Here is a 12,587-nt window from a genome sequence, read left to right as displayed (position 1 = left end):
ATAAAACACCGAAACCCTGCAAAGAAGCGTCGTCTTAAGTAAAACTCAATCTGGATTAAAAATTTCAAAAAGCATTTATACAAAGAACAAATTAATTAGCAAATGAAGTGTCGCAGTATTTATTGTATTTATAGAAGAACTAAACAAAAAAACATAGAATTTTAATAACAAATAGTTCGCCAGCTGTAAACATGGAATTTTTAAATAATAGTTTAAATTGTTCTTCTTGTGTCTATACTAGTAAGAAACTTTTGTGCTGAAGCAATTTACTTACGAGTACTGAGACATGGAAAGTCACTTTCCGAGAAATTCAAAATTTTGGTAGTTGTATTTTCTGGACATTCAACGTCTTTGCGGACTTTATCCATATGCCACAAGTCATCACACACGAACTTGAATGGTATGTTGAATATTGGAAGTCCCGATACTTCATGTAGAATATCTTCATGACAAACTTGTGTAGATGCATTTTTCTTGTTTCTCCATGGAGGGTAATCAGGAAAACATTCTTTGGTAGGTATGTACTTATGAGCAGTGAATGATGTCTTTTGCTGATGTGAACTCATGCTACGAATCTGATTCACACTCTCTTCACTTGAGAAATGTTTTGGAAGTGGTGGAAAATCGGTGGCACTTGTTGAAAATAGAGAAACACCCAAGCCAGTGGATTTTAAATATTTGTCATTGGCCGGTTCAGTTATTTCATTATTGTCTGCTGGGATTGTTCCACTTCCCAAACCCTTTGAGGTGCACAAAGAAAGCTGCTGTGAACACCATTGCGATTTACGGGGTATTTCCCCAAATTCAGGATAAAGCTTCAACACAAGCTTTTCTGTTTTGAATTTCCGGTTGCCTGGTAGAAATGACGGAGATGACTGTATAGACAAGCTTACATTACTTAAAAGCGGGAAATCCTTTTCATTTTTCAAATTAAATGCAAGCGTTTCATCAGCATTTTCATCTGCTAATGAACCAACTGTTGATAATGAATCATTGACTTCTTCTGATATTTCACCGCAAGTATCGTGATGCTCGTCAATAGTTGTGTCACCCGGAAATTCTGATGGAGATGGTACATATTGATATAATTCATCTGCGTGCTCTCTAGCCAAATGCCAGCTATATTCAACCTCTGAGCGAAACGCATTGATATATTGACGATTGGCGCAAACTCCAATCTGACACACAAAGTGATGTTTCCTAAAGTGTTTCTCCAATTCCGAATAGCTGAAGTAAAATAGATTTCCATTTTCACAGAAATGACAATAGTAATGAATGCATTTCATATGCTTATAAAGCTCTTCTTTATCAAGAAATCTTTTTCTGCAGAACTTGCAAAATGGATGTCCACAAGGTTCACCACTAGCCGATTCACCTTCACTACAATGTAACTTCAGGTTAGAACTCGTATAAAATAATCTATTCTGCGTAAATGTCTTTACGTAACGAACGCATATATCACAAAAAAATAATTTATGTCTGTGATAGAGATGTTTTTCGAGTTGTACAAAGTTAGTGAAGGGCAGCACATCACACTTGGGACATCCATGCTCGCTCAAACAGAAGAACTCTCTCTCGATATTTTTACCACAAAAGCCGATATTGTATTGCTGATTATAGCTGTAATCGCGCCAGCGTTTTGCCTCCAGCTGTTCAAACGGCAGTCTAGCATGAGTAAACATCACTTTTGGTAAATATGTTTTGCATACCGGGCATGTCATGTCACCGCATAGAACTCTCAAGCGTGCGGAGCATACGTAGCAAGTTGGATGATTGCATTCACCGATCGCGTAAATGTTTATCGGTTTATGGCAAATGAAGCAATAACCATCGGAAGCGTTATATGTGACATCATTCTCGTTGTCAGTTTGTGAAGGCTTCAGAGTTCCATCAGACGAATCGGTAGATGATATTCTATCAAGCTTTTCATCAGTCATTGTGCGCTTATCAGTGTTAATCGTTGCCAAGTTTGTCTTTAACATAAAAAGTATCTGTATTTTTCCGCAAACAATTTTTAATTATATTTACGACTGCGTTTTTCTTGTTTTCAGAAATTTTATTTTTTCAATTTCTATTCAAAATTTTGTTCAACTGAAAAATCAAAACATACTAAATCAAAAATTATGAATTAAATATTTATATATAAAATAAATTTGAAATTTAAATTCAAAATTTTGAAAAAAATATATATATATAATTATGGTATATGTGGGATAATTTTCATTACTTAAATATATTTGTTTAAACATTGAATTTAATTACAATATTATTTTATTTCGATACTATATAATAAACCTTGCTCGACGTCAATGATTTCGAGTACCCTCTTATACTAGGCATAGGCTGTCTATAAGTCGCTTCCACCTTTCCATATTGTTGCTTATTCTTGTTCCTAGGGGCTGCAAAACTGTATTTATTTACCGTTCATGAACTTATGATACTATATATTTATTTTAAGTATATTCAATTTATGTTATATATATATATATATTTAATTAAATTTAGTAAATATTTATTTTAAATATATAATGTTGTAACGTCTTATAACCTAAGTAATTAACAGTATATATTTCTTTTAAATATATTAAATTTATATTTAATATGCAATATATATATTAATCTCAATTTGTTTATGTGTCCAAATCTCCAGTTATTTGCCAACTGCAGCTTTGTCACTGTCATGACTCTATAACCATTTCCATGGTTATCGATCCATCTCAATGTTTGACTGATTTTGTAACTACGCTGATTATGCTATGCTCTAACAAAGGATTGCTTAATACCGTAAAACTATGAAGCAGTAATCAGATCTTAAATTGGTGATGGTAATGGTATTTAAGGGTTTTTGGGTTAGGCTAAGGCCCCTATGCACTGCGACCAGTTTGATCTATTGTGCACCCCTTTGTATTTAGATATTTAGTATCTCGAAGAATCGAACCAGCTCCTTCGGAGGGAGTTTTCGAAGGTCTTCATCCTCTATTTGGTATGTACCTAAAATTTTGTTTCTTCTGTAGCCTAATGCATCACAGTTGGTGATCAGATGTTCCATAGACTCGTCCTCATCACAGCAGAATTTGAAAATATTAGTGTCTGATATACATATTTTATGTGGGTGTTTGTTACATGCGGCGTGGTCTGTTAGTGCACCAAAGAGTGACTTTAGACATTTCTGCTTAGATTAAGAACGGTGTTTGCTCTTTTGGCATCGAGTTTACTTTCTCAATAGTTCGTGATTTTGTCAAATGGGTGAGCAAAGTTTAAAATATGCTTATTGGGGAAGAGCAATAACTTTGTTAGATTTTTTTGTTTAAATAGCTTCGAAGCACGAGAAAGAAAGCCAAAGCCCTTTGTCTACTTTATGAACCATTTCAATAGAAAAATTCCTCTAATCGATTAACTAATACTTAAAGCTTTTAATTACACTAGAATTTATGAATGATTACGTAATAAAAAACAAATGAAGGGTCTTTCCCTGCTTTGTCGATCATTATGATCCATTATGACGTCAATGGATTGGTTATAAGCAAAACTTTAAATGTATCAAAATTTTATAACTAATGGAGAAGCACAGATATGCAAGCTGTCAGTAGATAGCGGAGGAACTACACATCAACTGTATGGCAATATTGTATTATTTGAAAGTAAGAGGCTGCTCGATGCTTAGGTATGACTTTACATAATACAAAGAAATTGGACTACCCGAATTACCAACAATTAAACGCTGCTAAAACGTAATAATAATCGAAATATTTTAGAAGTGAATCATTACAGGCGTTGTCAAAAATAGGTTAAATAGCCATCATAGTCAAGAATCCGTGATTCACCATAAACACCTTTAATATCTGAATTAAAATCAATAAGGAATATGTTGAGTATTAGATGGGATTGAAAGGGAATTCTATTGTGAGTCTATTACGAGCTGCTTCAGATTGTTATAATGCTTAATTTGGCTATATACTGCTCACAGTCCGTTTAAATGAACCAATCAACACAATGCTATACAAACTGTCCAAATGAAAAGGAGTTGCGTTCCATAATCTACACACATCTTTGATGGCTTGAAAGAAATTGATAGAACTTGGTTGGAAAATTTGGATGTATCAACCGTGTAGCCCAGAACATCTACACACCATTTATTTTGATCTCTGTCGACAGCTTAGACCATCTGACTACCTTCACTTTTGGGCTCTATAAAACTCTCTCTCTCTCTCTCTCTGTTTTGGTAAAAAATTGGGCAATGGAAAGGCCGTTTAAAATTATTTTGCCGAGTTTTTTGTCGATTTACCGCAGAAGTTTTACACCACTGAAATTATGAAGGTACCTAAGAAATGAAGAGAAATCATAAACACTAATGAAATGAATTGACTGAAATTGATTTTTAAGAAAGAGGCATTTTATTCAAAAATGTACTAAAAACCGCCAGCGCAGACGACGAGTAGTTGTTGTTGTTTTTTGATTTGGAAAAGTAGTAGTACTCAAAAATGGGCTATTGAATCAAACTATTGTATCGGAAACATTTTAGGGATAGTTATTGGCACACAAGGGTAAATTTTACTTGCTGAATTAATAGTTAGCGTTTAATCTATATATCTTAAGATGAAATCGCAATATAAGTATTATGCGTAGGGCATTAAATCTACTTCTATGACTGTGGTTTTTTTGCAAGCTTTTTGTCATCATATATAAGTACGTATTATTTTCGAAATTTGTCTTGAAACAGAACATTGTCACCGTTAGTGAAAAATTGATAGCATATGTGAAAGTCTTTCGAAAGTCTAGCCAGCATCTACGGCGATAATCATCACACCGTTAGTGAAAAATTGATAGCATATGCGAAAGTCTTTCGAAAGTCTAGCCGGCATCTACGGCGATAATCATCACAGTACACACAATGTCATTGAAATGAATGAACTCAATATTTTGATGAGCTTGTCGTATATCAAAATATTTTGCTTATGGCACAGATATGTTTGATTTTATCAATTATTTATTAACAATATATAGTAAATGTATAACATTATGTATTTCTCACTATCTTACCTTATATATACATATACACAAGCACACATATAAAAGGAAATTGAATAGATAATTCACTTACCTGGTATATTTAAGCTAACTAAATATAGCGTTGATGATATTCACTGTTACTCAGGTTTCAGAACGAACTTTTGTTTTTACAACTATGACAAGAAATAATTTTCTGAATTTGATGGAATGTTTAATTTTATTTAAAAAATTTCGAAGTCTACTATTTTTGTTTTTGTACTTCTTATATACTAAAAGATAATGCACAAATATCACAGAACGTTTTAAGATTTAATAATTTTATAAATATATTTTCCTAATCTATATAAGACGACCACTTTTTCAACTTCAGATGTACGATTTTAGTGACTTGGGATTTTTATTAATTTTGTGCAATAATTTGACAGCACTTGCAGTCACTTTCAAAATGTAAGAAAAAATTGACAGTAGAAAAAGTAATTTAATTTTGAGGTTATGTGTTTTTAGGTTATGCTCAAGTTTTTTGAAATTAATGTTTTGGAATTATATTTTAAGTGTGCTTAGGGTCATGTTATGCTGATAGGCAAGGCTATATCAAATGTAAAATTATTGTTTTGAATATAAATTAAAAATTTTAAATTTAAAGCAATAGAGGGTCTGTAATTAACAATGACGTGGAATTTATTTTTGTTTCGTCAAGTTGTTCACAACAGTGTTGCTTAGTAATAAAAGTAAGAATTGTGGCTTTTTACGAACAAATATGCATATTTTCTTTATTGATATATTCACATATCTACACAAAAATAATTCAATTAATAAATTTAAGTATAGTCTGCAAAAGTACCCAAATTGTGGTTAAAAAAAAAAAAAATTAGAATAAAGAAAATAAAATATACAATTTACATATGACATAAATATATGTAAATTTAAGAGAGAATATACCATATAAAACATATGATGTCTTTTAGTCATATTTTTGGTAATTGCACGAATTTACCTGTACCATAAAAATCTTATTCAAATACGATTTTAATAGTAGGTTAGTTTTGTAAACAATAATGTATAGCACAATCCAAAAAACCAACTAAGGGATGTGATATTTTTTCCCACTCAAACTCTAAAAACTTCATAGTTTTTGTTAAAGATATGTAATTAAAAAAGTGAAAAATGATGTTTTTGCGATTTTGTAATTCTGATCTAAAAAAACAGGAAACTGATATATAACCATATAATTCGTCCGTCACTTCTTTTTGGTTGTGTAGCATTTAACAAAGCTTCAAACACTACTATTTACCAGCTAGAAATTGCATAAAGCCAGACTCTGAGAAGACTTTTCAAAGTTCCATGGTGCATTAGGATGAATGACATCCTCAGGGACATCAAGATTGATCTCATCAAAAAATACATAAAGGATAGAGCCCTTAAATTATTTGGAAAACTGACAGACTTTCCAACACCGCGTTATCAAATCTCAGAATGGTTACAGGCTCCTCGGGGAGGTATGCAGATCTGAGGTCAATTATTGCTTAGTCTGATGAAGTGATAAACAATAATCTAGAAAAGGCGCAAAAAAGGGTTTTGAAGGAACCTCGAGTTAAGAAAGAGCATAAGTGCTTAAGTGCACTAGCTCAAAACAGCTTCAACATAATATTTTTAGTTAAATAAAAAATTATTATTATTATAAAAATTTTTAAAAATTAAAAATAATTAGAATTAAAAAAGATAGCTTTCGACAGTTTTAACCTCTTTAATACCATCAAATCGAGAGCATGATATATTTCTGTGATGCATTTCAGCTGGCAGCATGAATTATATTAGCTCGTTTCACTTATGCCGTGAGCTTTTTGTAGACGATTCAATTTTGATCACCAGCTCTAAGTTACTTAAAAAAATAGTTGTCTGCTCTGTTTTAAGCTAATATCGCATACATTGATTTCTTGTGATATTAGTCTTGATTTGATTTGACATTAAGTATACTCGGCGCCTTGCCGATCAGGAACTAAAGGTTTGTTTACATTGTTTTTTTGTTGTGTTGGCTTCAAAGAGGGACGTGAAGTACTAGTGGATGATCAACCGCACATACCATTTTCTAGTAGCATTACATATGAAATGTATTTAAAGAGTTTCAAATGGAAACTAAATCAAGTTATGCTGCGCTAATTTTAGGTAACTCATTTTTTAACCGTTTGATGGTTTGTTGTAGACAAAAGGTGGCCACATAAATGGATTCTAAAATTTTGATTATTTCCGCAAATGTTTGTAATTTGAATCAATAAAAATTGTACACAAAAAAGATATGGTCACTTGAAGGGGTAATAGTTCAATTGTCTAATCCTGTATATCGGTGGACTTGAATTTGGGGTAATTAGAATATAAACTTATTTTACTTAATATAATAGTCATATACAGGGCATTGCACTTTTATGCACTTTGTCAGTTTACTTTTAATCTATGTATCTGCATCTATAACTTCAGCTTTAACTGATTAGGCTCAACTACTCGTGCCAGTAAAAAGACTATTTTGCGTGCAGTTCAGTGTATCATTTGTCTAAATTTGTCTAAAAGCATTTTATGTAAATAAATTTGATTGCTCATTTGCATATTAAAATGCCAGTGATTGTCACTGTTTCTGTTAAAAACATGCAATAAGTAATTAGGTTAATGTAAAAAATATGCATGTTGTCATAAAATATGCAACATGCCATGGGGCGGCAGTAAATTGTCATAATAGCTGCCATTTAGGCAATAAATTTCTTAAAATTGCCGTTTTATTATGTAAAGTTCTCCAATCCAATCAGATACATTTTATACAATTTTAGAAATATTTTTTTTTTGTTTTGTGACAAACAAAATTGATCAAAAAATTATGTTTATGCCAAATTTAAATGACTTTTCACTCTCGTTAAGCAAATGTCTGTTATTTTTGACTTCATTGTGATTTCTAGAGAATTACTGTACCATAAGATGTATGCATAATCACATTTGTGGAATGCAATGCTGTTAGGAGTATAACGTATATATCTCATGGTAAATTATTAGTTTGCATATAGCACAGAAAGTTTATAATTTGAGTATCAAGTAAACAATTTGAAATGATGTATTGCTATTCATATTTTGGTGAGATATATGTAGCAACACTGGCGGGTGTATGTTGTTTGTTATTTGTATCAAAGGTATATGCCCTCATCTAACACACTGTAAATAAATGCGTATATTACGACAACAACTTACATACATACACATGAAGAAGGCAATAATTCTAAAGTTACTTCAGTACGTTCGTTGGTCGTTGCTTATTCTGCTACCTTTAATGCGAAGCGAAGCTTACATGGTTGCGTATAAGAGTACTTTTTCCCTTGTCCACTCGTGATATGATTTACATAAGCCAAATACCACATACATCAAATCAGAAAGACCGTAAAGTGGTTTGATTCGTACGAAATGTGTACGTAAAATCCCAGAGTGCCCTTTTTTGCTTCGAAACGAAAAGCTGAACGAGGTTCATTACTACGCTTTATAGTATCTTATTTGTTTGTTTTGCTTCACTTTATAAGAAATATTGCAAAAAAAAGGGATAATGTACAAAAAATCTGAGTGCTTAGTAATTTACATAAAGAGGTTCAAAGAACGTTTTTATGGTGATTATCCTCAGTTAATGGTTCCTTTAAAGGCAAATATAAGTATAATATTGTTGGTCTTTATGGTTGGCAGTTATTTATCTTGTGTACTTAATATTATTAATTTAATTTACTGCATATTTTCTTAAATAGTCAATTTTCAATAATGTGAAGAACTGCAATTACCAAAAACAATTTTTATGTTGAAGTATACATTTTATAACACTAACACCATTTAAGTGTTAAAAAAGGTTTCAAGGATGTGTAATAAAAAAAAAAAAGTTCAATTAAATGTGCTCTACAAAAGATTCAAATATGTGCAACGCAACGTATCAACGTCATATAAATTTGCATATAATTTATTATCAATATGTGACCATGCGTCCTTCCTCTCCCACAATCAGCATCACTGCCGTCCGACACTTGTGTACCAGTGTCATTCTTTTTTATGGATACCAGCAAAAATTCCATTACAAGTTAAAGAAAAACAAGATAAATGAAATTTTGATGCAAATTTGATTTGTTGTGAATGTACGAGTGCAACCAGTGACACTGCTTCGGGTGCACCACTATCAGGATTAAAAACATGAAAAATAGCCAAGTCATCATCTGTGCTTGTAGCAGTCAAATGTAACAGTTGACGTTTTTATGTAGAAAGATTAATTATTAAATATTTCGTTGTGTTATCAAATTTTTCAATTCAAGAGTCCCAATTCAATTCTTTTGTTTATCACTTTTTCCCTACCAATTTACATAGTTGGCAAGATATGAATACGAATTGAATTAAATTTAAAATTTTTATTGAATGCATATATGACCTTACAATTCGTATTATTAAAAATACGAATATATGACCTTAAAATTTAAGAATTAGAAAGTCTATTCACAAATAAGTAAAACGTAGCTGGATTTGTTTGTTTCTGTTGCTACTAATCTTCGCCAGATGGTTTTGGGACGACATCGTCTCCCTACTCCTTGCGGAGTAGCTGTCGGCTTTCTAAGTGTGCGGCCGAGCCAACCATATTTGCATCGTATTGCTACAAACAAAAGACTTTGGATCAATTGGGTAATGAACACTGACTCTGAGTTTGAAATTTGGTAGGGTACGAGTTCAACCCTTAGTTCATGTAGTCTCAAACAGTTATTTACGAATATTTGCCTCGTATTGCTGCAAACAAAAGACTTTGGATCAGTTGGGTAATGAACACTGACTCTGAGTTTGAAATTTGGTAGGGTACGAGTTCAACCCTTAGTTCCAATAGTCTCAAACAGTTATTTACGAATAATTAAATATAAGAAATATTTTCAAGGTAACATAGGTATTTGGCAATACTCGAAACAGCTGTCTGGACTTGTAGAATAGCTCAATTAATTAATTATTATTTTTATTTTTAATTGTTTTTGTTTTACAATCTCAATAAATTATCAAAATATTTAAATATTTTAAAAAAATATTCCAAAATTTGGTTTCATGTGTGATTTAAGATTTATTCGCTTCGGCAGTTTTCTAATTTTGCACTGCAATTAAACGCACTCAAACATCATTAGCAGTGCTAGAAACGATAATAGCAAACAAACAAGTCACGGCTATATACAGCTATAGCTGTAGTGTACATCTGCAGTTGCTGTAAAAATGTACACTTTGAAAAGAGATTCCCTAACAAGCCACCAAATAAACGAGCTCCATAGGACTGCTCCAGAACATTCAAATATTAGCCATTTTCACCGCATGTGTGCCTAATTAATTGAAGTGCATATGTGCTAGTTGAATGCAAATGCAAATGCAAATGCAAATGCGAATGTAAATGCAATCGGAATTAATGTGAAATTCACATAGATATTGGGCTTGCATGTGTTCGTTTATGTTGTGCTTATGGTGTGTATGGGTATTTAATAGCGCTTGAAGTGCGCTTAATACTGGGATTATGTGTTGTTGTCGGTGTGTCTGTTTCTATTTCTGTTTCTGCTCTAGGCAGAACCAACTACAGAACTTCGAGTTCATTTACAAAATTGACAGATAATTTTAAAACGGAAATCACAAAGCACAAGTGCAGTTCAAAAGTAAAGAAAAAACATAATTCTACGCTACATCGTAAGCGAACACTACAGCGAACACTAATGCAAACACTAATGCAAACACTATGCGCAAGCGAACACTAACACTAAAGCGAGCACTAACACTGAAATGAACACAACCGTGAGCTTGAACATAAATAAATTAATTTTTAATTTTAAATAATAATAAATTTTTTTAGCATATTGTTTTTTTATAAAATTGCCTTAATAAAAAGTTTTGCAAAAAAAGCAAAACATTTTCATTAATTAATTTATTTGAAATCAAATTAGTTTTGCTGTTTGTTTTTTAGTGTTTTCCCCCATTTTCTTTCTGTTTTCCTTAGCAACAAAGTTTTCTTTGAATTTTCTCACATGCACACTAAAGTGGCCTTTAGACATCAACGCGCGTTGACAAACACACGAAGTCTTCTCTCTCCATTACACATTAAATTTACCAACAATTTTTTAAACACGCCTCCAGCAAACAATGCAAAATTTGTGCACTCATCAGTATTAAAGCAATCGCTGAAGTGTCGACAGCGGCTGCTATGCGTAATTTCCTTACGAAAAATGATGACATTTAATTTATAATTTTAATTTATATATTTATATTTATTTTTATGATTTCAATTTATATATTTATTTTTATATATATTATATTTTATATAATTTAATTTTTTTTTTGGTTTTTTTTAATAACAAATTTTCCGTAGGTGCACAATGCAATTAATATTTGAAACAAAATTTTTATTGTAATTTAATGTTTGGTTATTTTTTTTAGCCCAAGGTTATTAATATTTTAATTCTCCTTAATAAAATGTTTTGGAAATTAAAAAATTTTACCTAGGTAGAAAATACAAATATTTAAAATAAAATTCATTCATATTTGCAAAGCATCGCATGCTAACGACAAATCATGCGTGCATTTAAACGATGTTTACGCTTCCATTTCTCAAAATAAATAAAATTTTGCATGCCGACCAAATCCGACTGTATATGCAAAAACCCGAGCGTGTTTGAAGAAATATCAAAATTTTTTGATTTTGTCAACACATTTCTTAAAATTTCAAATGTTACTATTACACAAACAAATTTCGCATTTCACAAAGTAGGAGAAAAGTAGGAGAAAAAAATTCTCATGTGAGAGCGATTTTTTAGTATATTTGTTGTTTTATCTGAGGCGTGTTTAAAAAATTTTTAAAAAATTGTTTGTGTAATGGCAAGCGCGCGTTGACAACGAAAGTTGCTGTCTAATGGGCCCTTAAGTCTTTTGGCAACGATATAATGACCGTAATTATGAATTATTTGCTAGCGAGCTAGTGCGACACTAGATTATCCTTAATAAATTACATTAATCAAATTACTTAGAAAAAGTTTTTCTCATTTCCTTAAAGATCTTTCCACCACACAGCAATCATCAACGTACATTTTCCGCTGCTTCTTCTATTTGCGCTCTTGAAGTCGGTCGGTTCTGGGTTTTTGTTCATAGTTTGTTTGTTGTTTTAACAATTCGTTTTTATTTATTTATTTTTTTTTTCCTTTTTTGTAGTTCATCCATTTAATGAAATTGTCTAAACTGCAGGAACAGCAAAACGGAAAAATTAATTATGATGGGAAAATGATATGCTTTTCCGTGTTGTCCTTGTAAGCGCAGTTGTTAGTTGCTCATCAGTTGCTTGTTTTTATTTCTATGTCATCTTTTTTAATGTCTTTTGCCTGAGAATAGCGAAAAAATGCGTGCTGGAGAAAGTTTTCCCATTGCAATTTGTTTTGGTAGAACTTCATTATTTTTATTACTTTCAGATTTTGATGAGGCAGTTTACAAAAAAGTAAGATATTTTAATCAAATGCAGCTGTTGCCAAAGTCAGAAAAAAGTCAACAGATAATGAGAAATTAATAACTACTGG

At 31.6% G+C, this 12,587-nt stretch overlaps 1 protein-coding gene across 1 annotated transcript; it reads right to left on the bottom strand.

Annotated features, from left to right (window-relative positions):
* Positions 1-266: 266 nt before the first annotated feature.
* On the bottom strand, positions 267-5,212 carry LOC119674799 (E3 ubiquitin-protein ligase hel2-like). Its single transcript, XM_038085954.1, has 2 exons — positions 5,102-5,212; positions 267-2,091 (listed from the first exon to the last, which is right to left on the bottom strand). Exon 2 carries the CDS (start codon positions 1,980-1,982, stop codon positions 267-269), a length of 1,716 nt encoding a protein of 571 aa, XP_037941882.1. The 5' UTR covers positions 1,983-2,091; positions 5,102-5,212.
* Between the last annotated feature and the right edge of the window lie 7,375 nt (positions 5,213-12,587).

This window comes from Teleopsis dalmanni, chromosome 2 (assembly GCF_002237135.1).
Source record: "Teleopsis dalmanni isolate 2A chromosome 2, ASM223713v2, whole genome shotgun sequence".
Taxonomy (NCBI): domain Eukaryota; kingdom Metazoa; phylum Arthropoda; class Insecta; order Diptera; family Diopsidae; genus Teleopsis; species Teleopsis dalmanni.
This window is presented reverse-complemented; position numbering and strand designations above follow the sequence as displayed.